The 27,763-nt window shown below is 38.1% G+C and overlaps 2 protein-coding genes across 10 annotated transcripts in view; one reads left to right on the forward strand and one right to left on the reverse strand.

Annotated features, from left to right (window-relative positions):
• Positions 1-17,910, reverse strand: part of MTRR (5-methyltetrahydrofolate-homocysteine methyltransferase reductase) — a 28,938-nt gene extending 11,028 nt beyond the window's left edge. The window contains exons 1-8 of one of the 7 annotated variants that reach the window (XM_039714781.1): positions 17,785-17,910; positions 16,874-17,007; positions 13,802-13,964; positions 9,428-9,581; positions 6,230-6,347; positions 4,938-5,310; positions 1,943-2,065; positions 164-317 (exon numbers count right to left, since the gene is read on the reverse strand). In XM_039714781.1, coding sequence (XP_039570715.1) covers positions 164-317; positions 1,943-2,065; positions 4,938-5,310; positions 6,230-6,347; positions 9,428-9,581; positions 13,802-13,945 — 1,066 coding nt within the window. In that variant the 5' untranslated portion in view covers positions 13,946-13,964; positions 16,874-17,007; positions 17,785-17,910. Of the gene's footprint in view, positions 1-163; positions 318-1,942; positions 2,066-4,937; positions 5,311-6,229; positions 6,348-9,427; positions 9,582-13,801; positions 13,965-15,680; positions 15,798-15,829; positions 16,209-16,873; positions 17,008-17,722 lie in introns of those variants that run through there. The other 6 variants (XM_039714780.1, XM_039714784.1, XM_039714783.1 and 3 more) reach the window with 6 other exon arrangements.
• Positions 17,827-27,740, forward strand: FASTKD3 (FAST kinase domains 3). Of its 3 annotated transcripts, XR_005628139.1 has the most exons (8): positions 17,827-17,964; positions 18,307-19,767; positions 21,016-21,101; positions 21,528-21,690; positions 22,677-22,746; positions 24,243-24,357; positions 25,142-25,345; positions 26,611-27,740. XR_005628139.1 is itself a non-coding variant. In XM_039714788.1 (7 exons), the coding sequence occupies exons 2-7, from the start codon at positions 18,336-18,338 to the stop codon at positions 25,238-25,240; spliced, it is 1,965 nt and encodes a 654-aa protein (XP_039570722.1). In that variant the 5' UTR covers positions 17,827-17,964; positions 18,307-18,335; the 3' UTR covers positions 25,241-25,423. The 3 variants fall into 3 exon arrangements, 2 of the variants coding, with proteins under 2 accessions (XP_039570722.1, XP_039570723.1); XM_039714788.1 differs by lacking the exon at positions 26,611-27,740 and having other exon boundaries at positions 25,142-25,423; XM_039714789.1 differs by lacking the exons at positions 24,243-24,357; positions 26,611-27,740 and having other exon boundaries at positions 25,142-25,423.
• The last annotated feature ends 23 nt before the right edge of the window (positions 27,741-27,763 follow it).

Genomic DNA, 27,763 nt, shown 5'->3' on the forward strand with positions numbered 1-27,763 from the left:
TTATGCATCCTCTTTTTTAACACATCACTGTAAGTTCCAACATGCCTCCACAAAAAGACAGTTGTGTTCCCATACTAACAGTAAAAATATTCAAAAGTATGCACACCAACTCCTACTAACACAGCAAGGAGCATTGTTCCATGACCAGTGCATCACACCATACCTTTCTTTTTAGTGCCCTGCTTAACTTTTACACAAACAAAGTTGTCTCCTTTTTCGGAAAGCCCCAAATTGTGAAGAAGATTTTCCACTTCACTGACATTGTTGGGACATATTATACAGAAGGCATCTCCAGGTTGGTACTCAAAAGCTGTATCCTGTTTTAAAACATGAAACATTTCTATTAAATCTTACTACAAACCAAGTCATTCCCATTCCTGACAACAACCTTCCTATTATTGTGTTCACATTAAGTCAAATATTTTTACTCTGTACTAACATTTTGCTGTTTTGAGCACGTCAGAAATGAAGCAGTCGTGTTTTCTTTTGAGGCTTAACCTTACTAATTAGAAAAAGTCTTTCCTTATCTGGTTTAAATATTTGGACACTCTTTAATGAGAACTGCTGAACAGCCCAAACAGAAAGAAAATAAATACGTATTAAGAGGTTGTGTTATATAATCAGCCAGATCATTAATTACCGATGTTCTACATTTTCTGGTTTGAGAAGAGCAGAGAAATTAAGTCCTCATAATGAATGCAACTTTTTATAGATACACATAATTTCTAAAAGAAAATTTGCTGGTTAAACTATTTGATAAATTGTGACAGAAATGACCAGAACCCTTTAATTTTTTTGGAGGAAAAGAAGAAAAATAACCAGACAAGAACACAGTGAAAATTCGAACCTTAAGACCTAGATTCTACTTAGCTTCCTGAGATTCTCTTGTGCAACTGCTGAAACTGTTGTGTGCAACTCAAGCTTCTGACTGTTAAAGGAACATGCAGAATTATACTTGCATTATTATGTTTCTCTTATGCATCAGGTGAGTGATCTGCATACACAGACTAGCAAGAATGTTGGGTGAAAAAGGCAAGAAAATGCTTATATTTTCAGTGGGTGCTGATGACAGAATGTATATAAACACACAAATACATGCAAAAAACCACGTCGCTCAAAGAATCAGTTGCTCGAAACTTAATAGGATTTATTTATAACTGAGATTTAAAAAGATCTCATGCATATTGAGACAGATTAGGCTAAGAGAGTCCAACAAATGATATTGTCAAAAATCACAATATCCCAAAAGTAATATTCTATCAATTTGGGATGCCACTTAAAAGTAACATTCTTTCCTTTTCTAGATTTCTTATAAAGTAATATTGAGCACCCTCTATCTGTCCTTCATCTTAAAACAAAATATGATCTTCACTGATTAAGCTAAACCATTTTTTTAACTGAGGGTAACCTCAATTAATATTGACAGTTTGAGTAGCATGTTAACAAGGCACAGCAAAATGAGTGTAATTGGCAGAAACAGTGCTCAAGAGCTAACAATTCCTACTGCTTGATACTATTAGTGAAATTACTACTTGTGTGGATTACCCACCATAATAAACCGTCACAATTTACTATACAGTTTCTGAATATTCTTCAAGTTGCATAAACTGAAAGATTATTCATTTGCAATATTTCCTGACTGCCTTTCTCCACTGCAAATTTCCTTCATAAAGGTATTTTACTCAATATGATATCCATGGAACAACAAAGAAATTAACTTGACACTTTGTTCCTGTTTTGACTTCCATGGAGTCCTATTTTTCAGCAAATAAATTAAACTTTACATTTACAAAATGGATCAGTGTAAGCTGACTTCCTATTGAATACAGATTTTTTTTTCTTTTTGAACAGTCAAATAAATAATTTTCCCCCCACAGTTATAACACACATGTTTTTCACCCTTTATTTTAACCCACTAAAGAAGAAGCCATCACCAACTTACTGCAATATCAAGCTCTAAGAGCAATGCAGTCTTTATTGCATCTTCCCTAGTGAGCTGAACTGCTTTTGTAACTGGCACTTCAAAGCTTGTTCCTTCTGAGATAAGTGAAGACAGATGCGGATTCTGAAAAAGATGACACAAAAACTTACACTAAAAATGCAAATCAGTTTTATGACATCTCACTATGACATACAGGAATTGGTATTGGTGCAGGTTGTTTTTGAAACAATCTTAGAAAACAACTCAAAACAATAAGGAAAACCATGAATCTTCTATACACATATGTTTTGCTCTTTTTTAAAAAAGCACAACTAAGCAATAACTGGCATATATTCAATTACAAAAAGTCAGTAGGCTTGAACAGACTAATGGGCCTACATTATTATCAAATGCAGTGAGCTGTTTCATTTTTCAAGAACTGCCTTGAAAATAGCCAATTAGAGAATGGCATTTATGTTAAACCCCATTAAACTCCTGCCTAATTAAAGGATTATTGGGTGTATAGAATGGACATAAGAAGTAAGAACAGAAGTTACATCATTGCAGGTTTACAGCTTACACTTTGAGGTCCATTTGGGGTCTACTGTTACAGACAACTTATAGAAGGATTTTTAAATTAGAGTTAATGAGAAAACCCCACTCTACAAGACAGCATCATATTATAGCATAACATTTTTACACAGGTAAGAATGTGCCCCAAGTATGACAAATGGGTACCAAGAATAATTCCAGATCACATATGTCAAAGGCTGCCACTCAAAGATCAGAATACAGCCCTCATTTCTCCATCACTATAGTCAGCAAGTTTAATTTGAGATCAATGCAGACAAAAATTAAAAGAGGCAGGAAGGATTCCAAATGCCTTTAACAATACTCTGTCAAATGCAAAGGAATCATCCTACCAACAGGGGAATATTCATGAATCTGAAGATTTCTTATTTAAAAAAGGAGATAAAAGAATCACATGAGACCAATAGTTGGAAGTTTATTTGTTTTCCTAAGTTTTTGACATAGTGATTAATAGCCTGGGCCATATCAAGTCATTGTGCATCAGCTGGACTGTTGTAACTGTCTATATTTATATTCCGTCCAAGTAAAATTCAAGGCAAAATGAAATAAAGATTTAAGATAAATTGTATTATCTTACACTTCCCAGAAATGCTTTAGACCAACTCACTATTCTGCTCTGCCGTCAGTATGCAGCAACTTGCTAATTCCACCCTGAGATGCAACGGCCCAAGACAAGATCATTTAAGTAACTGGAGAGATCATGTACCAGGCCTTCTTTAAATGGCAGGGAGTCTCTCTGTGGAGATATCCAAACCTCACCTTGATGAATTTCAAAACACACCAACTTCAGCTCTGCTTGGCAAAAAATATCCATAGCTTCCGTTGCAATGTGAGACACCAAAAAAGGACATGAATTGTGTGATACCTGCTAAACCAAACATGACCCTACATAGAACCTACTTGTTGACAAGATCTAGCCAATTGTGTCAAAAATAGTTCCAAAGGAAAAAATCCCACAAACATGCAGTTGTTTCTTTCCAGGGCTCAAGATGACCCCCTTGTTTTATATCTGAAATCTGCACTATAATCTTTAATCTGTCACTGAATTCCAGATCAGCAGATTCATCTTCTTCCATTTGCTGTTCCAAAGCACAATTTTTTTTCTATATACAGAATATATATATACTGATATATATATCAGTATATATATCAATATATATATATCAATATATATAATACTGATATATATGTATATCAGTATTAGAACCTGACAAACCATTACAGACAAACCATATTCAGTCTGAATATATGCTGACTTTAAGATAATGGGCTCTTTTAAGGACTGTAGCAGCACATTCAACCCAACTATTACTCTTTAATGAAGAGTACCTCTAAATAAATCATAAACCTGAAGAATTTAGATTTTTAAATTGAACAACCTGAGCAAAACCAACAATACGAGGTTTAAAAGAAAAGCAAAATTATCCAGTGTTTAAATCCATACACCCTTCCATAACTATATCAGCTAGACTCTCAGCCTTTCCATTAACAGTCTCAACAGAGAGAGCATCAGAGTCCAGGATACTAATGGGCTTTCATGATCATGAGCAGCCACACCAGAGGACTGGGCCCAGAACCCCCACCTCAGCTCAGTACTGGTTCTTCAGCCCTAGCCTCAGCTACATTACAGCAGCACTGGTCAGCAGCTCAACCACAACCATGCCCATAACTGGACACAGATCCTGTTGATCCAAGCCACCTCCTGCTTTGCATTGCTCAGGTAGTGGGTAGCAACACTGGATTTGTTACCACACTCGGCTCCTGGCTCCCTGTCATTTAAAAAGCAGCCAGGCTTCATTGCTTCCTTGCATGGATAACTGAAACATCTGCCCTCTGCAGGCAACCAGAAAAGTTGAGTCACTACTGCAAACTGGAGATGATTTCCAGCTCATGTTAATTCTTCTCTTAGTACAGCAGGTCTTTGTTCAACGTGGCTTCAATAGGAAAAGCATACTGGCTTTCGATCTACAGTTCATCTTCCATTCCCCACAGTAAAATAATGCTCATGTTTTTAAATGACAAGTTTCTCTGTTACTAAGTATGCAGCAAGGTTTTGAGTAACTTTACAGCCTCTTAGCACATTCTGAAAGTACAAAAGATTTGAACAGAAACTTTACTGCACTCCTCACTACAGCAAGATGTTTTCATTGTTGTAAGCCACAGAGGATTTGAATTCTTGCCTTCCTGACAGTGCAATACCAACTAAGTATTTAGCTGAATTATATCATGATATAAGTGTCCATAACCCATATAGTGGCACCTACATTGAATAGAAATGGACTTTTTAATTAAAAATTCAAAAGCCTCCTGCATTTGGGGACATATCTCCGTTATGTAAGCATTCACTTGCCCTTTTGAGCCTTATGTAGGAGTATACACCCATACTCCTACAAGAGCTAGAGGCTTCCATCACGGAAGTCCTTACCTCACCCTGGGTGTCTTGAAACTCCACCTCTATATATTCTGGTGGCAGGGCAGGAATATTAAGAGCAGACTGAGAGACAGGAGGGACAGAATGAACAAGTGAAGGTTCGGTGTCTCTAGCTGGAGCCACAAGATGGATGTCATCCAGTTTCTGTGACAGAATATCAGAACCCCCTGCTCCCTCATCTTCTAACTTCAAGTTCTGTACTTCAGAGCTTAGCTTTAGCTCATGCACAGCATGTGGAGCTGTAGAGACAGAGGTGGAAACAGCACTGACAGAATTGCTCATGCCTTCTTTTTCTTTCTGCAATTGTAATGCTTCCTTGAGGGCAAGCCAAAGTCCATCAATCCAAGGATCAACCACTAATTCCAAACTGGGAATGGAGGGGAAAAAAAAGAAGAAGAAATGCATGGATTAATTATTGTGACTTCCAGAACTGTTAATTTACAAATAATGAAGCACCACAAAAGCAAAAAACACTATTCACCTTCCATTTCTAATATCTATCTGCAGCTGTTATCAAGATTATTTCTTTGTAAAAAAAAATTATTTAGTTGCTACCACTATGTAAATTTACAGAGTCTAAAATGTATAACAGCCATGCTCTTCTTATAGTTTCTCATTTTTATTTTCATATGCTGAACTTTATGACAGAAAGTTGAAGGAATGGCAGCAGAATATGCAACTTTTCACTGTGCAACAGCAACATCAATAGCTTACACTAATGGCCCATTTATATTATTTCAGAACACGAGAGATAAGTTTTATGGTTATGACAATGTTTGTGTTAAACTGCCTTGCATCATCATGCACAGAACCAATAAAAGCAGCAGCTCAAAATAACTAAGCCAAGACTGCAGCCTACCGGAAAAAGAAAGAACAGCAGAACAGGGAGTTGTTTTCTTACATAATTTCTCTACAGCAAAGAGAGAAATCTTCTTACATAATTACTCTAAAATGATCCTCTGCCCAATCCCAAAAGAGAAAAAAGAAACAAAAAAAGAAATAAGAAATTACATTTTCAAACCCCTCTACTCACTCCTATTTAATTTTTAAAACTGCTAAATACTATTTTTCCAGGCATTACAGATGTTTCCTCACACTTTAAAAATGGAGTTTTACTTAATGGCAATTGAGAAAGAAAAGGTGTACTGTGCTCAGGCAGAAATAATTTCTATGAGGTGCTGAGTATCCAGCTTCAATGGACTTCAAACAGTTCAGAACATTTAGCCAAATGCCTACACAAATATTGCACCATGAAGAAATAAAATCCAAACCCATTCAGCTCTTACCCTACACAGTCATCTGCCAATCCTGTATCATAGAAGTGCTGGGCACCAAGTTCTTGAAGTCGTCGGTCTACCGTCCTTCCACCATTACAAAAGAACATGTACTCTGAATCTCCCAGACCTGGCAAATCCAAGGAAAGAGGAATCGTGTCAACCAGGCAGCCTCCCAGGCTACACAAAGTCAGGACAGACTTCTCTTGCAGGCCAACAGAAGAATCAGGCACGTTGGAACAAATCCACAAGAGGGCACCAAGGTGTTCAGAGGGATGGAGCACTGCTCCTAGGAGGAAAGGCTGACATAATTGGGTTTATTCAGCTTTGAAAGGCTTTGGAGTGACCTAATTGTGGCCTTCCAGTACTTGAAGGAAGACTGCAAGAAAGACATGGGGGATTTTTACAAGGACATGTGGTGACAGGACAAGAAGGAATGGCTTCAAACTGAGAGCAGGTTTAGATTGGATGTTAGAAATTCTTTATTGTGAAGGTGGTGAGGCACTGGCACAGGTTGCCCAAAGATGTTGTGGATGCCTCAGAAGTGTTCAAGGTCACATTGGATGGGACTTTGAGCAACCTGGCCTAGTGGTAGGTGTCCCTGCCACAGCAGGGGTTGGAACTGGATGATCTTAAAGGCCCCATCCAACAAAGGCCTTCTATGATTCTGTGATAAATACAATTGTGATCTCTACATATACTTAAACACTTGCATATGTAAGTTTATTATTCAGAGGCTACATTGAAATATACATACATGTATATGAATTTCAAACAAAATTGCGTTTGTCCCAAAACAGGGCTGAAAATCTGTCTCCTTCCCAAACGTATATTCAGAGAATACTCTGAATATACTTGCTTTCAATATTTCACATGCCAGAAGAATACTGCTTTTAGTTTGAGGCTTTTAATACACACAAAATTCCTCTAACAGGAAAAATATAAGGAACTGAAAACTGATAAACAACATGTGAATTACCAAAATAAATGATCTTTCAGGATTAAGTTGTTAATAACATCAACAACATGAGAGAGTATCAAAAGAAATTTAAAAATATTAGAAACTTGGGGGGGAAGAAAGGATCAAACATAGCAGTGATTTTAAACAAGAAGAAACATCTGCATGAGGGACTATAGTCCAGAAACTTCCTCTGCAGGAATCAAAGATTTCTTTGCAGATCTTGTTGCACCTGCACCAGGTTTTCTGCTCTTCAACTGCTGTGAAGCTGTTTTAGGTGAAGATGCTCTTTGTTACCAGAGGAACAGTCAGTGCACTCAGGAGGTTATGCCCATGGAAGATCCAAGATTTTAAGAGGTCAACCAAATCACTGACCCACCCCACAAAAATGATCAATCATCCTTTAGAGATGCTTGCCCAGCAATCCTAAAGACCACGGTTTTAGGTCCATCTTCATGAATTCTCTAAGTAATCCACACCACTGGTTCACTATTGCCATCGTAATTTTTCACAGCCTGACCCTTTCTTGTGCGCAGTTACAAACCACTAGATCTATATTATTTCCATTTGTGCTGGTTTTGGCTGGAATAGTGTTAGTTTTCCTCACCATAGCTAGTATGGGGCTCTATTTTTGATTTGTGCTGGAAACAGTGTTGAGAATTCAGGGATATTTGGTATTGCTGAGCAGCACTTACACAGAGCCAAGGACTCTCCCCTGTCCTCTCCCCACCAGTGAGGGTGGTGGGGGTGCACAAAGTGAGCACAGCTGGGACAGATGACCCTAACAGAATCACCAAAGGGACATCCCATGCCACATGGCATTATGCTGAGCATATAAAGCTGGAAAAAGAAGAGGGAAGGGGAGGACATATGCAGTGTTGGCATCTATTTTCCCAAATCACTGCTATGTGTGATGGAGCTCTGTTTTGCTGGAGATGGCCGAAACACCTCCTGCCCATGGGGTAGGGTGAGTGAATTCCTTGTTTTGCTTTAACTGTGTTCATGGCTTTTGCCTTCCCTATTAAACTGTCGTTATCTCAACCCACGAGTGTAATCACTTTTACCCTTCCTATTCACTCCCTCATCCCACCAGGGAGGGCTTGGGGGAAGGAGAGAGCAGCTGAGTGGGGCTTGGTTTCTGGCTGTGGTTACATCATGATGCCACCTAATAATGGAGCATTCCCTTCTCCTTTTAAAAGCCTTTTTTTTTTCCTTTTAAGAGGACTTTTGCTTTCTCTCAAGTACAGAACACAGAGCAAACATTTAATTGGACTCATTTAGATGGACACCATGAATGTATTTTAAGACTGATAACTTGTTAAACTTGAATCGCATTGTAATTTAGACACCATAATAATTCCTGCCATAATAAAATTCAGGGTTAATACAATACTTACCTTTATACATACACAAATGCATGCAGTCAGCTATGAAAAACCTGCCCATTTCACAAACCGTTATGTGTAACTAGGCAATAGCATAACAGCTTCTCAAAATGCTACATGATTAGGATGCATATAGTTCAGACTTCCACATTATATATCCAGCAGAAATTTCCTTCTAATGCGTCCCTGCCTTATTAGAAACTTAGAATTTTCCTCACTCCTATCTATCAAATTAAATTTGTCAGGTAAAATAACCTAGGTTTAAACAGACATTTCTGGAGTTTTTTATAAATGAAACTTGAAAACTGAACAAACTAACCTTACAATCAGCTCAAGCTATTTAATGTATTTTGCCAAATCTGCATTTTGCTTATCCATCTTTAAGCTGAAGGTACATGCATACTCTTGATGAGTACAACATTCAAAACAAAAGTATTATTGTAAATTTAAAGGGATGGGAAGATTTAAGGTTTTTACTTTTAAGAACATTTTATACTGCCTTTCCCTCTGTAGAGAAAAATGCCCAATGACTCACACAGCCAAGTAAACTAATGTAATTTACTAATCTTTGTAGAAACTTGACATGAAATTTAAATTTCAAACAGCTATAGATAGCTTATATCATATAGTTTTTATGCAGAGAGAAAATTAAGCTATAAAAAATTACATTGGTAATTTTATCAGATAATTTTTGTGATGTTTTGCCTCTATTGCTCATAGAGGACATTGCATAAAACTGCTGTTTATACAAATAAATGCTTTATAAGCACTTAAAAAAGCCCAAACCACCTATTCAGAAATAAAAGAAATATAAAAATTACTCACTGACAGACAAATTCTGCAATAATATAGAAAATACTAAGTCACCTAGTAATCCATACTGGAGATGTGCGAAATGGTCAGCAGGCAAGGTCTTGTCTTGAATTCTCTTCACAAACTTGCGGGCAGTGTCTGGTGGGTCTCCTGTCCCAGTAGTGGAAATAACAATAACTACAGGATCCTTTTCTGTTTCCAGGTTATACTACAAGCAATAGAACAAGTTAAGTTACAAGATGCCATTTGATACATAATTGTGGCCTTAGATACTCTATCTCCCACCTTTCTTCTTCCCAAGTGTACACAAAACCCATTTAATCTCATTTTACCTATATTAAGCCACAGAAAGTCTTTCAAGTAATTACAAGTAATTTTGGGAATGCAACTTCTGGTCTTGAAAATTCCAATCATATTTGGAATTTTCAAGACCAGATTTGATAGAGCCCTGAAGAACCTGCTCTGACCTCAACTGACCTTGCTGCAAGATGACATCATAAAGCTTCTTCCAACCTGAAATATCCTATGATCCCATATACAGATGTCCAAGGGCAGCATTTTGAGCTAGTACATACGTGAAGAATACTTCACAACTGCATTCAGACAGCTTAACTACAAGTCCTAATAGTATTTTATTTGTCAAGTGGAAAAAGTATTATTGTATATATAAACATAGACATAATCCTCATGATTTCACACAGATAAGGGGGTGTGGCCATATAAATTGAAGGGATCATTTCTAAGTTCCATTAAGTATCATTTGGTTCTGTCTAGTAAGTTCCATGTTACAGAATCACAGTATCACGTAATTAACTAGGTTGGAAAAGACCTTTGAGATCATCACACCCAAAAAAACCTCTGGTGTTTTTGGAGAAACTAAGGTAGCTCCGAAGAGTGACAATCAGACACCGTGCTCTACAGTCTGATTAATTCTGGCCCATTCACCCTGCCCCAAATTCACTTGTCTCTCCTTTGGTAATATTGGTCTCACACATTTCCCAGCTTCATGGGCTACTCTCATTATATCAGCTTGACAAGAACTGCCTGTAGTAGGGACTGTGTGTCAGCTCCATAAATACAGATCTCATGCAAACATTTATTACTTCTAATTTAATTCTAATTAAAAAGCCCTCAGAGTCTTTGACTATCCCATCTCTAGCAGGCTGCAGCACTGTGCCAATGTGCTGTTGGTCGGGTCACCTGCACAAATGGCTCTCACAGCACCCCTATGGCCTATGGGCAGTGACCTCTGTGAAACACAGCTCAGTCCGAGGCTTGGGAGTGACCTCTGGAGACCACTTAGTCCCACCCACGACCCAAGTGCAACTAACAGTCAGTGCTGCACTCGGTCAGCTGTAACTGGCTGAATTTTGAAAACTTCTAAGGGTAGAGATTTCCCTCTTCTGGGAAGCTTTTTCCATGCAGAACTTCTCCATCAGTGTCAAATCTGAGTTTATCAGGTAGCACCCAATGGATTTGGCCTCCTGTTGTCCAGTTGGCTCACACAGGCTACTATTAGAACGCTCCTTAGCCTCCTTTTTGCCATAATAACCTAAGCTCCTTCTACCGCTCCCTGTGGGTTGCCGTTTAAATCATCTCCCAGCACTCTAAGTTTAATAAAAATAACAGGACTATGAGAAAATAGATTGCAAGAGGTGCTGTGTTTCACTCAGAGCAGTTTCAAGACTACAATTTAAAACTCCAGATTTTGAGAAGTTATGTTCTATACACCTCCCTCAACAAATCACTCAAACTTTATCTCCTTGTCAAGCCATGGAAAAAATTAACTGACATCTACAACCCAAAAAGGCTAGAATTACATAGAAACAAACTAAAGTGGTTTTGCTTTTGGCAACGCTTCCAAATCTTTCCTGAAGAAGCTAAAAGCAATTGCATGGTAAACTTAAATTACTACATGTCTTGCCTTTGACAGCGGCCTACAGCAGAGGCCTAGAGAAGCACAAGTAAACAGAGTAAACATGCAAGGATGTTCCCAGGGCACTTTGCCAGACTTCAATGAGTTGTGGCCCAGGAACCTTCCAAACACAGCTTCTGTCTTTTACAAGTTCAGGCAAACGCCAACTGTTCAAAAAATTCTAAGACTTTTGTAACTGAACTCTAAGTTGTACATAAAAAGGCCTTAAGGGTCCTACTGCAATAAGGACTCAGATTTTCAAAACTTCCACAGCTGATTTGATAACACAGACCCACAGCTTCTGCAGTGCATTGCCACAGGTGACTACCACATTTACAAAGAAAAGCAAACCCTTGAAGTAAAGAAGGTAAGGGTCTACTGGTATCACATGAGAATATACAATAATGTGAGCTCCATTAAAAAACCAAAAAAGATACAAGCTCAGGAAGTATGAAGTGGTATATTAGAAGAGAGGAATGACTAGCTCACTAAGTTCTTGCTTTCTCCACCGCAGATTTTTGTCTGAAAATTTAGAACCCTTCTGAAAACCAAACATTTGGTGACACAGGTTCTGCAGTAATTTCTGTCAATTAATGCAAGGTCTTCTACATTACCAAACCAACAAGAACCTAACACAACTACACAGTTTTTTACTCTACCTTCCACTTCCTCCTATATCCTTTGTGTTTTGGATTTGTCTCATTCTTTCTCTTTCCTTCAAACGTTCTCCTCAGCTGAGGACAGCAATGCCACACAAGAGCAGTGAGCAGCCTGCTCAAGCTGTGCATGGTTGCTGAAAGAAGAGGATGGGACCAAACAGCCAGGCTTGTCTCATCCAGAAAAATACATATCATGACAAATGTACTTATTCAGATAATTAATCCAAGGCTGACTACACACACTGTGACCCAAGATGATCTCTATTTAGCCTCCCATTTTTTACTACTCCTCACTTCCACTTCATTTCAGTCTTCATAAAACGTAATCACCATAATCAACTACACATTTATGACCTTATCTCACCCCTGGAACTGTAGGTGAGAGACTACTTGGAAAAAACCAGTCTTCCTGAGACCTGAGCAGTATTTGAACATTCACTTTTGAATGGCAAGAATTACTAATACTGGCTCTGTAACCACCTATTCCATCCACAGACCTTCACAAGGTCTAAGAATATCCAAAAGCTACATAAAGACAGACTTTCTAACTGACAAGAAGTAGGGGGGAAAAACGAGAACCTTATCTGTGACAAGATTTACAAAGCTGCAGAAGTTACTTTTTTCCTCAGTGCCCAATTCTGAGATTCTCAATTCATAATTAATTTGCAGCTCTGAATTGTCTTGCCAAATTTGGCAAAATACATTTATTTAAGTGGCAGGCCAATAACAGGGCTAGAAATGTTTTGACTATCACTTTCCTGAAACGAATCTCCAAACCTGTCAAACGCAGAAAAAATTAAATGCAAGAATATAAGGAGAATCTTCACATTCCCTGCTGGCTGCATAAAAGTCTTTTTCTAACACTAGCTACACACTTAGTGCACATTAAATCAAAATGTCTCACATTTTCAAGTGCATGAAAAAACTCTTTTAGATGTTATTTTCTCCTCATGTCATAAGAAATACCAGGCTATCAAGTTTTGATTGTTTGCTTTTTATATGTTTTTGTTTGAGGGCATACAGTTGAGAGTACTTTGTGAAGGAAATTACAATCCATAATGCTTTCAGTTACAGAACTAAGTTTTCACATTCTCACTCTTGGATAACAGCAAGTAGTAAAAAGCCACTTCCTTGTCCCAGCCAAGCATTTTATTTTGTTCTAGAACATAACCTGAAGTGAGTCCTGTGGGAACTGAAATGTGTGCATACGCTAAGCAACACAAGAAGACCCATAAAAGCTCTGAGCCATGCTGGAGCCCACAGTTATCACTACACAGAATATCAATGCAACAAAAGAAAAAAAAAAAAAAAAAAAAAACCCCACCAAACCAGACAAAAACAACACAGAATATCAATGCAACAAAAGGAAAAAAAAAACAAAAAAACCCCAAAAAACCCAAAAAAAACCCCCCACCAAACCAGGACAAAAACTACAACAAAAAAACCCACAAAAACCAACCAACCAAAAAAAAACTGACAGAAAAACCAAGGAAAAAAAGCATAATTTCTAATAACAGCAGACCTGACCTGTAACTACAGAATTCATTCACAACTGCATACATGAAAAGTTTTCAAGAAGTCACTGAATCATCGTTAAAAGAGAGATAAAGACATATTAATTTACAGTTCTAATAAGAAAAATCACAAGATGTATCTTTGGCAGAAGACTATTAAGCAACTGTGATCATCGGTTGAAATTACTGATTCACAAAGAATAAGAATTTGACACTAGATGGGGTTTTTTAGGTGGGTGCATCTGCTAGCCTTCATGACATCCAGAGCCACCACTCCAGCATGTGAAGAAGAATTCAGTTCTTCAATACATATTTTTCAAAACAGCATGGAGTATCTCACCTTATCCATTTCACTCATACAGTGCATATCAGCTTCAAGTCCATGGGCACCTGCTTGCTGCCATATTTCCTCAGCTATGGCTTTTGCCTGCCCCTTTTGTGTTGCATAGAGGAGCAAAAACCTCCTTTTCGACTCACAGCACATTCTATTTTTTTTACAGAAACTGCAGGGGAAAAAAGAATTTAAAAAGTGAATTTCTTGTAAGCAGAAAAGCAAGATTTTACTTTGCTTATGAGATTAAAAAGAGATAAAGAGAGCAGCATCGATGTTTAACTTGGAAATGAGGCATCTGCTCTGAAGTAAAAGCATTTCTCACAAGCAAGCTTTGTAGATCAGGTTGCAAAGGACATGTGGTGTTGGTCCTATGTGCTGTACTGCCCTGATGCTCCAATAATGCAACAATATCTCTGATATCAACAATTGAGTTTGTAAACAATATAACATGAAAACTTTTAAAATTAAATATATACTACTTACATTATTATATATTTTCCATTTCAATTTAGTGACTGTTTTGTTCACCTTCCCAAGCTGTCTTTGAAAACAAAACAAAACATAGACCTGGAGAAGTCAAACTACAAAGCTTGATGAAAAAAAATTTCTCAGTTTCTTCTTTTCTGAAATCAGTATTTTTTGCTGCAATGACTTTACACTTTATTGTCCACTACATATTTTGGAGCACAAACACTGACTTCAATCTTATATTTCAAAAGGGAGCTCCTTACACAAGTGCAACCTGACCCTGAGGTTAGCTCAGTTGTTCAGAACACGATGCTAATAACACCAAGGTGTTGGTTTTGATCCCCATATTGGTCATTCACTTTGGAGGAGCTGGACTTGATAATACTTCTGGGTCCCTGCCAATGCAGACTGTTCTGTGATTCTGTGAACTACAGAATTGACTCTTTTGGGTTTTATCCGCCTAAAAGTAAGAAATAATCTTAGAGAAATCTGCCATGGTGTCACCAAGTCCTTTGCAAGCAGTAGGATGAATGAGATGCATATCCTTATCCATTTACCTGTCCCATGAAAATTTAAATGCAAGAAGTTTTCTTCCATTATTTTGACACAGAGAACACCACAGATTTAACTTCAGGGAACAGTAAATAAGAGAGAGAAGCAGTATGTCTTTAGAGTGGATATTACAAATTAATTTTTTGTCAATATTTTGTCATTGCTAAGGAGGTGAAGTAGAACTCAAATACCTAGAATTAGTATTGAGAAATTTTCAGTTCCCAATCTGAGGTAGCTCTCCCACTCTTGAGCCCAGTCTGCTGCACTTCACCTATTGGTTTCACACAATTTCAACTACAGAAAGCATTCACTGTCCTAGCCAGACACACTGAGTTATGGAAACCTAGGGCTACATAATTTGAGGTATCTCTTTTTTCTCTTTCTCCCAAGGGAAAACAAATACAGTTCAATTGCATAAGAATACTGTACTCCATAGATATGGCAGGATATTTCTCCACACAGTACTGCAGAAGGTTTTTCCTATAGGATTTTTTTTAAGCATAATTATATATCAAAAGTAGCAAAACTACGTGGTAGATTCTTAAGAATGCCTGTATCATGCATGAATTTCATGAAAAATGTAATTACTAGAAAATTTTGAGGTTTTCAGTGTACTTTCTTCTACGATGTTTTCCAGTTTAGTTTTCACTTTAGATTAATTATATATATTATCTAAAGTTATTAGTAATTACCTTAAGAGTCACCTTTAAATAAATTTATGTAACTGGTTTTATGTATGTGTGTGCACAGAAGGTGCATACAACAAAACAATGCTCAAAATGATTCTTCACTTTCCTTTTCCAAAAGAAAAAAATGTGCTAATTATGATGATTCATATAAAATAGCATAAATACTGTTTAAATACCCTCAAATCCCTGTAGCAATACAGATTCATCCTGGTCATGTCCTGTGTTTTCAACTAACTCTCTTGTCAGCAGGTGGCATCACCGGACCACAAATGAATAAAACCAAAATAGACAAAGCAGTGTTTCATTACTATAGTCTTCTTCTTACCTCAGAAAGGGAGAAAGATAATCAGTTTCCCACAAAGACCACACCATAGCACAGAAACCTTCTATACAAGAAATGCTGAGGAGTAAGCTGCCACCATTATAGTCCAGGCATTACCAACAAGTCTGTGAGAACAAGAGTCAGCTTGGGAAGCTGTTAATATTTGAGAAGCATAAAAATTTGCAAAAACAGGGGAAATGGAGAGGGAAACGAAAGGAATAGCAGCCAAGATGTGGTCTGACACGGTCAGATGTTGCCCTAACAGTGCTATGACCTCTGCCTAGGTCAGGCAGAGCAGCCTGAATTCCTGCGAGCTTTCTATTCCAGCTAGTATAGCAACAACAAAGGGTGCAAAAAGTAGCCACATTTTCGGTGCATAGATGTGAACTTGGAGAGAGGTTTTTTTCATTGGTGAATGGACCAGTAGATTCTCCAGCTAGTATAGTAACAACAAAGGGTAAAAAAGTAGCCACATTTTCGGTGCATAGATGTGAACTTGGAGAGAGGTTTTTTTCATTGGTGAATGGACCAGTAGATTGCATAGAGACACAAAAGTCTGGAGCAACTGCACCTCTCACAGACAGCACTGGCAACAAGAGAGCCCACGCAGCCCAAAGAGCCGATGCTGCTGGAGATGCACACGCAGACCCCCTGCGACAGGGTACTGCATGTGTATGCAACAGTGTGAATGCATCCTTGTGGCAATGGGAGAGAACATAATTAGACAACTCCTTGGAATTAGATACTGAAAGGTGTTTAAATGTTTGTGGCATTTATTAACATTCTCCAGGAGTTTAGTATTATATGTGTTGCATTGTTGCTATACATCTTAAATATGTAATTCAATTAACTGACTAGTTTATTTAAATCCCTAAAAGTTAATTATGTCAATAACAGACCAATTAATTCCTTTGATCATAATTTCATCTGCACAAGTTGCAGAGTTTCACCCTGAGAACACATCTTCTCTCTGTCATCAACCATAAGATCTTTATGCAGACTGCCAAGTGATGCTTGCTCAAAGAGAGAAAAATCAGCCATGCCTACCTGCAGATGAACAGCCACAAACCAGGAACACACTTGTTCTCAGACGAGCATGCTGCCCACACTGATCTTGCTTTGCTGCTCTATACACTCTTCAAAGATGCTACGCCACTTCCACTTACATGACACAAGTTCAACTGGAATAAATAGGGGGAAGAAAAGGTAATTCCTAAGCTGTCAAGCTTTCTGAAGAATCCCTGTAACTTTAATAGTACTACCACACCAGGAGCCTTTAACACGCTGTCGTGCTGGTAGACACATCAAGATACAATGTTTAAGCTGGGAACACCACCTGTCACACCAGGGCTTAACAGGAAACGAAAGATGAAATTCCAAACTACAGCTCTCCTGAGCCAGTACTTGGAAAACCCAGAGAGCTAACAGTCCACGGAAGATTAGCCTTAGGGAGTCCAGCAGCTCCCTAAGGCTACAAAGTGTGGGACAATCCCCGCAGGAATGCCGCCGAACCACACGTGCCGCCCCAGCAGCGCCGCAAGGCCGGACCGCGCACGTCACGGACCCGCTCCGTCACACACGGACTGCGCGGCCACGGACCGGACACAAACAGCAAGAAACTTCAGTGCACACACTGTTAATTATGTCATCAGCAGATGGACAAACTCCTTAGATCGTCATTCAACCCGAACTGCACACATGGAGGAGTTTCATCCTTCTGAAACTTAGAAGGACGTCTTCTGTCAGCAAGCAGAAGAGCTTCACGCACTCCTCCGTGGCTTTAACCCAGTTTGTGGGACCGTGCCTTGAGCCACGAAGCCATTCCCAAGTCACTTTTTCAACAGCTTGCTCAGAAGCATTCTAGGGCCGAGACAAACACAAACGCGAAATACAAACCCTCCGCCCCGCCTCCCTGCTCCGCCCGGCCCCGGTGCCGCCCGAGCGGGGAACGGCAGTACTTGCGCTGCAGGACGCGGTGCGCACGGACACGAATCCCGCTTCCGAAGCGAAGCGCCAGCCCCCGCTGCGCTGGTGCCCGGGCAGCGCGGGAGGAGGCCGGGCCGGGCGGAGCGGGGCGGGCCGGGCCGAGGCGCCGGAAGGTCCCGGCAGGCGCCGCGCTGCCCGTGATGGCTGCCGAGGTGAGGCCGCCGCGGCTGCCCGGCACGGCCGGGTGCCCCCGGGCCGGAGCGGCAGTAGGTGCTGGGGCGGAGGGGATGGAGGGGCATGGAGGGGCCGCCCCGGTGCCGCCCCGGCCGCGGGGGTGGCGGGCGAAGTCTCCTGTTCGTCTGCCAGTGTCCTTGCGGGAACACGGGACAGCCTGTCAGGGATCGCCGCTCCCGGCATTTCTGCTCTCTGTGGTCGCGGGAGAGGGAGTGTACCCATCTTTCCAGCCACCAAAAGGATTGGGGTTGTGGTTTTTTCTGCATTTTAGTGACCCTGGTGGTGTTTTCCAGACTACATATCTATTTTTCTTCCCCTAGGTGTCATTTCAGAATTCACTTGATTCAATATGGCTTTGATTAGCCGAAAAGGCTTCCAGTTGTATTCATCCAGCACACCAGCAAGCAGGTCTGCTTTGATGACCCTAAGCAAAAGGTTGAACTCCATCAGTGGGCAGCGAAAACCCCAAAACTATAGCTCCGTGGCCATGAGGATGCTGTGTGTCAAAGATAAATCTCAGTATACGTTTTGTAGGAAAAAACATGTACAACTGCAAGTGCAGCCACTTTCTGTTAATGAAGCTGTGCATCTTTGTGGAGATATGATGAACTGTACTAAATCAAATAATGTGTGGATGGATGAACAATTATTTTTCAAGAAGTTGAACAACCTTTGTACATCAAAAGAGATTTTTTATTTTCTTAGCTCTCTAGAGGTCATGTCTGATACAATGGCCTCAGGAGCCCTGCAGAAGATTTCTGAAGTTGAGGTGGATGACAATGGTCTTAAAAACCCTGGACTGTTAGAGAATGAAGTTTTCAGGGCATTATGCTTCCAGTTTGAATTTGAATCCTCAAAACTGTCAAACACGGGGCTGCTGAATGCCTTGCAGGCTTTGATAAAACTCCGTATAGATCCGCAGAGCACGCTGATGACAAGCCTGCTTTTGGAGAGCGAGGAGCGGCTTGGCAGGGGACAGCTGACTGCTGAAAATCTGTGTGCTCTTGGAGAGAGTTTGCTTGAGTTAGAAGCCCCAAGTTGTGCGACACTGGAACAAATTGTGAACCACATGCAAGAAAGAGATATGAAGAGTTGGAGTCCCAGGGAAATAGTGATGGTTTATAGGATACTGCAGGTGACTGTGAAGGAAGGGAAACAATGCCAAAAGTTACTAAACAGACTGAACAGTGTCACTTTACGCACAGTTTCCCAACTAAGCCCAAACTCTGTAAGTGTAATACTGAATTCACTGGTAGTTCTTCATCAGACTCGAGCAGTTGTCTTAGTCACTGCACTGTGTAAACATTCAGAGAAGCATGTTCCCTATTTCACAGATCATGAACTGGTAAATGTACTGGAAGCTTTCCTGTACTTTGGGCAAAAAATGCAAATTTTTACAGAGGCACTGGAAAGACATGTCCCCAAGTCCATCCACGCTATGCATCCTCAAACGGTCAGCAAGGTCATGCAGTATTGCTGCAAAAAGATGATCCTTTCAAAGCCCATCTTTGATGCAGTGGCAGAAGATTTCATTTCCAGTGCTGACAGACTTACCACTGAGCAGATTGCTGCGTATATTATCCCGTTTGGGACTCTTAACTATCTGCCTCCAAGTGCTTCTTCCTTGTTTAGGAAGCTTGAAACTGTGCTGCACACCCGCCTGAGGCACTTTCAGCCCCACACCTTGCTCAGCCTGCTACACTCGTGTGTCCTTATTCAACGTTATCCAATAAATTTCCTGCCAAAAATATTTAGTCCCTATTTTCTGCAAAAGCTTCAAGGTAAGAAGCAGAATTTCTCTTGAGATGTTCCACATTTTTTTCTGTTATGGAGTTTGTCTGTTGTCAAGCACCTATTTTTTAGCAATTTAATTTGTCAAATCAGCAGTGACTGGAAAATAGTGATCAGGAGACCAAAGGCTGAAGCTTCCTTGTCACAGTTGCCATTGTCTTTCATGTATGTCATTTAGTTGAGTTTGAAAATTGCACTGTACGGTTTTAAAACACAGACTTAAATTCCTTTAAAATAATTATTTCAGCTAATTCTTCTGATTTTCTAAAAAACAGTGACTTGGATTTGTCCTTGTCTTATACATTATGCTAGAACATCTTCCATGTGGTAGCCTGTTCTTGGCTCTAATTATTGCATATTTCAATGCTTTTGGACACAAAACTATTATGAATAACACATCATTTTGAGTTATTCTCTATTTGGTACTAATGCATTTTTAGGGTCATTGTAGAGAGGTGTAAGCTATGCCAGAAAGATGACTGACTTAATAAGATTTCAGCTAAGATTGCTCTACTAATAAAACTAAGCTAAATTTTTCAAAGTGATTAGAAATTTTGGTCACTTAATTTTTCAACAACATGAAATACCTGAAGGACTTGATTTTTTACAAAGCAAACAAATCTCCACAAATTATTTGGTATTATCCACATTTTGCAGATTTAAAAAAAAAAACCAAACAAACCAAAAAACTATGGGATCCTGGGATTATAACTTGAGAAAAAGTGGTTATAAGAAGGAGATATTTATCTAAGACGTCATCTCAAATTTATTCTTCTATGTAGAATGCCATGCATCTTTTGGATCCTCATGTTTTTTGTGAAAGAATATGACAGTTTTTTAAACTCAGATCTTGCTATTTTGTATTTTTGTTGAGAAAAAGTGGTTATAAGAAGGAGATATTTATCTAAGACGTCATCTCAAATTTATTCTTCTATGTAGAATGCCATGCATCTTTTGGATCCTCATGTTTTTTGTGAAAGAATATGACAGTTTTTTAAACTCAGATCTTGCTATTTTGTATTTTTGTGTTGACATTTCTGTAAATAATTTTCTCATTTTTCTACCTGTGTAATTTCATACTAATCTTTCTGTTAACTTAAACAAATGCTGAGAATTTTAATGATTAAGTAGTTTTTCTGCATATCATACTGAATAGCTTTTCCTACCTTCTACATTATGATTTGTGTAAAGATACTTTATGGAAGGTACACCTGAAAATCTGACTGTTGTTGTTTCAGCTCAGCCACCTGGTCTGAACAGAGTTGTTATGTCCCAGCTAACCCAGCTTTTTCTGACTGTCACCCTGGAGTGCCCATTTTATGAGGTACAGTACATGTGAAACCTGAAGTGATGTTAACAAAAGGTGATAAGGTCATTAGGGCCCTGCTTATACTTAGTTTTGTGTATTTCCCATAAAAAGCATTGGAATTGGACAAACCAATTTTTCTTGATGAAAATATGGAGCATTTCTACCTTATTGAATTACTTAATATATTTGTATGAATGGAAACAGCTGTGCATTTCTCATGAACATGAAAGCATTGAAGCTTCCTGAGGATGTTCTGGTGGTTGTTTGGGTGATTTTAAGTTTTCAGCAGATCATACCTCAGACTGTAGGTCTCTATAGACCTACAGTTAGACTCAATAGACTTGGCTTTGAAATGCACAGAATACATTTTGCTATGTTAATATGAGGTAATTACAAAAATGTTATCTCCCTTTTTTGATTTGATTTTCTGTCGTTATCTAGGGTCCAAAACTCCTTTCTAAGTACCAGGTAAAGGCCTTTCCCACGCCTCAGAGTTCTCCTGATGTTCATCTCTTTAAAAGAGTGAAGACGGGATTACTTTATTTACTGAAAAAAAGAATATATTTTGCATCAGAGGTATCAACACCGTATTTCTATGTAGTTGGTAAGTATAATTTCTTTAGATTAATAGAAATGTGTGTGTATGGTGCCAAAGCTATCATTTCCTTTGTAGGCAGTCTAAATTCTGCAAATACAGAAAAAGTAAACTGGGATACCAATTTCTGTACAAGATCTGAAATTTGGGAACTTTAAGTAAATAATTTTTAGAGTCAGTGAAAGGAAAATGGAGAGAAAAGCACTGCAGATTGGTATTTAGGCAGCCAGTCTGCCTTGAAAACAGCTGCTAGCAGCTGCTTGTATTCTGTGTTTTTATTATCAGCTCCTTATCTGTTAAACAGTTTGTATCACATACAGCAAAATGAGGCAAAGCCACTTGCCTGATCTCCCTGCTTTAGTAGTGAGTAGAGAAATCAGCTGTGAGCCCTGCTCAGGTGGGCTCCTCTGCCCTCAGCAAGAGCTGCTGACAGCACAGTCGGTGCGCTTTGTGGCTGTAAGGCAGGAGTGAGCAAAACAGCAGGAAACAGAAGGCAGTGATGAGGGAAATCACGTGCCCAGGAGGGGTGGATGATAATAAGATGTTGAGGGAAGGGAGTCTTGGACACCATGGATGTCAGAGGGATTTAAAAAAAATTAAAAAGGGGGATGATTCCAGAGTTACTCTGTGTGTCAGCTTTCACAAGGATGTTGAAGCTAGTAGAGGGAGAAAGTATCTCTCTCCCCAAAGCCCTCAAAATGAATTCCAGACACCCTAGTTAGCACAGCAGAACACCATTTAACTGTGTTAGTTTTGAGTGGACTTGGAATACTATTTTGTTAGCATCATGAAAGGCTGAACTGTTACTAATTATCACTCATTTGTGTTAAGTCTATACAACTTTTGCCAGCCTCTGTGATTTAAAAAAAAAAAAAGAGAAAAATTGTGATAGTATTATAATTGTTTAATAAAACAACTGTGAGAAGATGAGAATTACAGTAGAAAGTTTGTTATAGGAAATGACGTTTATTGTCACTTTTTTTCATCTGCATCAGATATTGAGATTAAATTAGATGAAGAAGGTTTTGTATTGCCTGCGGCCCAACTTGAAGAGGTACACAGACGGTAAGAGAATAACAGAAACCATGGGTAAAATGTTGATTTACACTAGGAAAGCACATCCAGGGTGAAAACCTGGCTAAATTTAAGCTATTTGCAGTTTTGCCACTGATTTCAACAAAGTTCAGGTCTCACACTGAAACCACTGGCAGAAGGACAAAATTAACAGTCTGCTTTTTGCTCATTGTTTTGCCACCTGACTATGCAGTGTCAGACAGTTGGTTTCTTTACTCAATGACAGTATAAATCAAGTGATCCTTATTTGGATTATAGTAATCTATTTTGATATTCAGTAATTCATTTTCAAATTAAAACTAAATTCTAACTGAATGTATTTGCACAGATTTAACAGACACTGAGCCAGTTTGAGTTCACAAATTTACTTCTGCAAGGAATCCTGAATAAGGATGTTTGATACAGATGGTGTTTTTTTTTTTTCTTGAGAAATACATAGGTGTTAAAAAGTATAGTGTATTTGCACAGATTTAACAGACTTTGAGCCACTTTGAGTTCACAAATTTACTTCTGCAAAGAATCCTGAATAAGGATATTTGATACAGATGGTGTTTTTTTTTTTCATTGAGAAATACATAGGTGTTAAAAAGTATATTAAACAAGGGTTACTTTGGGAAGCCTTGGATACAAAGTTATGCAACCTGCCTATGTGATAATTGCAACTGCACTGTCTGAACAAGCAAAAGTCTTTTAAGAGGTTAGGCTTTCTCCAGTGTAACCTTCTGTTGTGGTTTAAGCTGAAACCAGCACACATTCACATAAGACTCAGAGACTAATACAGGTTCTTTCCAAGAGCCCATGCTTAAATGCTTAAGAATGAGCTCCAATGTTTTGTGGTTTTTTAAGTAGTAGCTTTCATAAAGTAAATAAAGTCACAGTATGCTTAGCATACTGAAAATTTAAGCAACTTTTTAACAGTAGATATAAAAACCTTGGATTAAGTTGATATTGAAGCTAGTAGAGGGAGAAAGTTGATTAAGTTTACTTACCCAGAAGTAAAAATATTATTATAATCCATGCTGCAAACTATATATACTGGTTTAACTTAAAACAGATGAAGCTTAAACTCAGTTTGAATTCTAATGAATTTAACAGGTAAATTAGCAAGTTAAATACATTTAGATGCTGAATTGTTTTCTAGCTGAGGCAAGTTTTTTTTACATTTTTCTTTCTAGAAGAATTCAAAACAGCTTACTAATCACAGCATTAAAAAAACCGATTAACTTGCATGGTAATTTTTGTTCAGAACAAATAAAAAAGCTTTTCAGATTCACTAAGTTTCAGGGTTTCACCTCCCAACCTTAAATTGAGTGATTTAAATTATCCTGAACTAGGTAACTCCCATCCTACATCTGATTCAACGAGGTGTAAGAGGGAGGTATTGTTTCCTGCTTCTTAGGAACTAAAGTAGTTGTGGTGATTGAAGTAATTAATTTTTGTGGGTTTGTTGGGGTTTTTTTTGATATTAGACTTATGCTTAATTTTAGAATTGCCCTGTGTGTTGATGGTCAAAATAGATTTTGTGCTCATAGTCACAATCTCTTGGGAGAAGAAGCTATTAAACAGAGACATCTTCAGTTACTTGGTTATGAAGTTGTGCAGGTAAAGTCCAAAGACTTTAGTGATTTACTTTTGCTACAAGAAAACAAGTAAAAAATTATTTTACAATACTTAAAATTGTAGTTTCAATTAATTCCTAAAGCAGATGTAGTCTTGTTCTTTCTATATTACATTCTCTCTATCTAGTTTTTGCCTTTTTGAGGGTGTACAGAACTACCTTTTTCTGCCTTGAATCAATTAGTGTGTTCTGTCTGTGTTTTTTGCCATATAGTTGCTGTTTGGAAGAGTACTTCTCTTCAGTGATTAAGATTCAAATCTTGAATTAAATAAATTGTTATGTAAGAGTTCATTAGAATTGGAATTTTCAATCAAATACATTTTAAAAAGGTTTGGAGTTTAAAAAGACGAGTTAAAAAAAAGAAGCTGATTTGTATTGTAAAAAATATTTTCACAACAGAGTATAACCTTTATTTTGACTGTTGAATTAATAGAGGTATATTTTTCTTGAAACATAATTGGAATGAAAACTGTTAATTTCTTGAGACTTTATTTTCCACTTATCATTAGTTATTACATAAGCCTAACTCCATAATATTTAGCTTAGTTTAAACTGTAATAAATATAACTCTTTTTTTTTAATAGTAATTTCTCTTCAGGTCATTTGTAGATCAATAGTACATTTAGGATTAAATCTTTAGTGTAGTTTTAGTTGATCTGTAGTTGATCTTTAGTTGATGTGTAGTTTTGCATCTGCTCAATGAACATCAGTCTTACCCAATTGTTTATTAAAAGGTATTTTCAGCAATTGTTTCTGTTTTGTTTCCAGATTCCATTTTTTGAGATAGAAAATCTAAAAAATACCACAAAAATAGCAGATTATCTACACAAAAAAATCTTTCCTTGTACATATGGACTCAGCAACTGACACTGGAGAATACTACTGGACAACAGGCTGACCTATACTACAAAGTGTAAATTCTGTGCATGGAAGAAAAGCTATTTTTTTCTAAGTAACTCCACCTCAGAAAATGTGAGCTTCTGAATGTAAAACCTTCCAATATTTGGAATTGACATGTAAAGAGTAATAAAGAGCATAATATTTTCTTAATATTTGTTTCAATATTTTTTACAAGTTTACAGATATAAGTTCCAGACAGTCAGTGCTGCTTTTCCCTTGTATTTTTAACTGGTTCTAATTCACAGCTGCAAACAGCCATGTGTGACTGTTGAAGGGTACTGACCAGTCTGGATGTACAGAATATACCTACAGAATACCTACTAATCAGGGTTTTTCTTGACAGTATAAGAAGAAATTGTGCAATTTACTTACCACTCACATAATTTCCCAAGTGTTTCATAAAACTAAAATTTGAAATAGTTGCAGAAGCAGTATTGGCTTATTGGTTTTATTTAAGAGATGCAGAGTGCTGTTCAATAAATAGCAATGCCTTACAGAAAATGAGATTTTTAATAAAAAGGATTTGCTTTACTTTGTAAAGTAACGGCTGCCACAGGCTATGGACTTGTACAAGTGTCTCTGTGGGGCCACCCAGTATTCTGGATATATTCTATTTGGCGTTTTGCCTTTGGTGGCAGTTTTAGCTAAACTGTCTAAATGGGGTCCTGTATGCACTCCAGAGTTCCTCTGGGTTACAGAAACTCTATGCTTTGAAGCTCAGAAGAACATGTCCCATGGCAGCCCTTTTTTATGTATGAACAGAAATTCTGCAACTGAGAACCAGTACCCACTTCAGCCAGAACAAGTGCCCTAATTTGGGTCAGTATATTGCTTTGCAGATGATGAAGGGAAAACAGGAGAGCTTTAGTTCTGATTACATCATGTATTCTTGATGAACAGCCATGTAACACATTTTTTTGTTAGCTTGTGCTTCCTCTCTGTGTGGAATTACTATTTATGAGTAGCAAAGCAGAATTCCCACCATTACCTAGTTTGATTTTCACCGTTGTTTTGATACAAAAAAGGGGAAACTTTCACATCACTGACATTCTGTATATTTCATCAATAGAGAATGTGGCCAGTTTTTCTTTCCAATAATTTGTGAGTTGCAGGTGTCTGTCAATTGCCCCAAGAATCTCTGGAGATTACTGGATACAAAATCCAGAATATGCTTTACATTGTATACACTGTCCATTCTGTCCATGTTAATTTGTTGCATGTATGAAACTTCCTCACAGTAGTATGTCAACACTGACAGGTGAGGGAGGGCTAAAAGGTGCTTTCCAATGTGTAATAGTAAGTCAGAACATTAATAACCTAAGAATTTGTCATTCTAGCAAGCAAGAAATTGAAGAAGAGCGGAAATGGCTTTGCAAACGTTTATGAGAACTTATCAATAATACAGAAGAAATTGTCAGGGTGTTCTTTTGACACTGAGCACTGAAGGAAGAAGTGAACTATTCAGAACTGAATGAGAAACAAGTAGTGGGAAGAACAGTCTGTGAAAGATCTTCAAAAGTGAGTAGGGATGAGAAGGGTATGACACAAGCAAATAAATTATTTAGGAAAACTCAAACTGGTGTTTTGATGTTTGACTTCCTCTGTGGTGGAAGTGATACCTGTTTCTCACACAGGCCAGAAGGTGGTGCTATTTTCAAACAAATTTCATTTCCAATAGTTTTTCAAACACAGATGGTTTGTAAATATAGTAAGGCTACTTCAAAAAAAGCAATTTGTACTGACTGTCCCAAAGTAAAAATAACCTGCTAAGAATATGGCCATATTCAATCTCATTCTTCACTAGTATAACTTTGATATTGATTTTTGGAAAAGCAGTATGGTATTAGAAAACATTTCCTTCTCCCTTTGTTCTTCGTATGATTCCTTTCATTTAATGCTGCTGAATTTGTTTAGTGAAGTATTTATATTTGAAAAGGAATGTAGCCTTTAATGTCCTTTTGTCCATAGCCCATTGAGTGTAGAAGAACTGCAGGTCGTGAATAATGAAAGTAACAAACATCTCTCAGAATGGGCTGCTCTCTGTGCTCTGCTTCTCACATCATGTCAAACAAGTGCTACTGATTGCCTAATTTATTACTTTTTCAGGTTCCAGATTTAGAAGGTTTTTGTTTCTTTATTTTTTCTTTCCACTAGATGTCTCACTGTATTTACAAATAACAGATTTCCTGTGTCCAAATACCTGACAAAACCAGTGTCAGTCACAGCTGTGGACTTCCAGTCCTTTTTCTGGTATGATCACTTTGGCTGTTCCTTTCTGAACAATACTGCCTCAGCCTTAAACAACAACAGGATCAATGGCTCTTGAGAACCAAACTGATGCATACTCTGCAGGAGACACTTCTAAAATTACCTTAAAATTTTAGTACTGGATTCTGTGAAAGCACAAGGCATCAAATGTTTCATCAGATTTAGACATTTGTGCTAAACATGCTTTTTAAATGGCTACTGCTCAAATCCTTATGGTTTTTT

Source organism: Passer montanus, unplaced genomic scaffold (assembly GCF_014805655.1).
Source record: "Passer montanus isolate IOZ18808 unplaced genomic scaffold, ASM1480565v1 scaffold31, whole genome shotgun sequence".
NCBI classification, from domain to species: domain Eukaryota; kingdom Metazoa; phylum Chordata; class Aves; order Passeriformes; family Passeridae; genus Passer; species Passer montanus.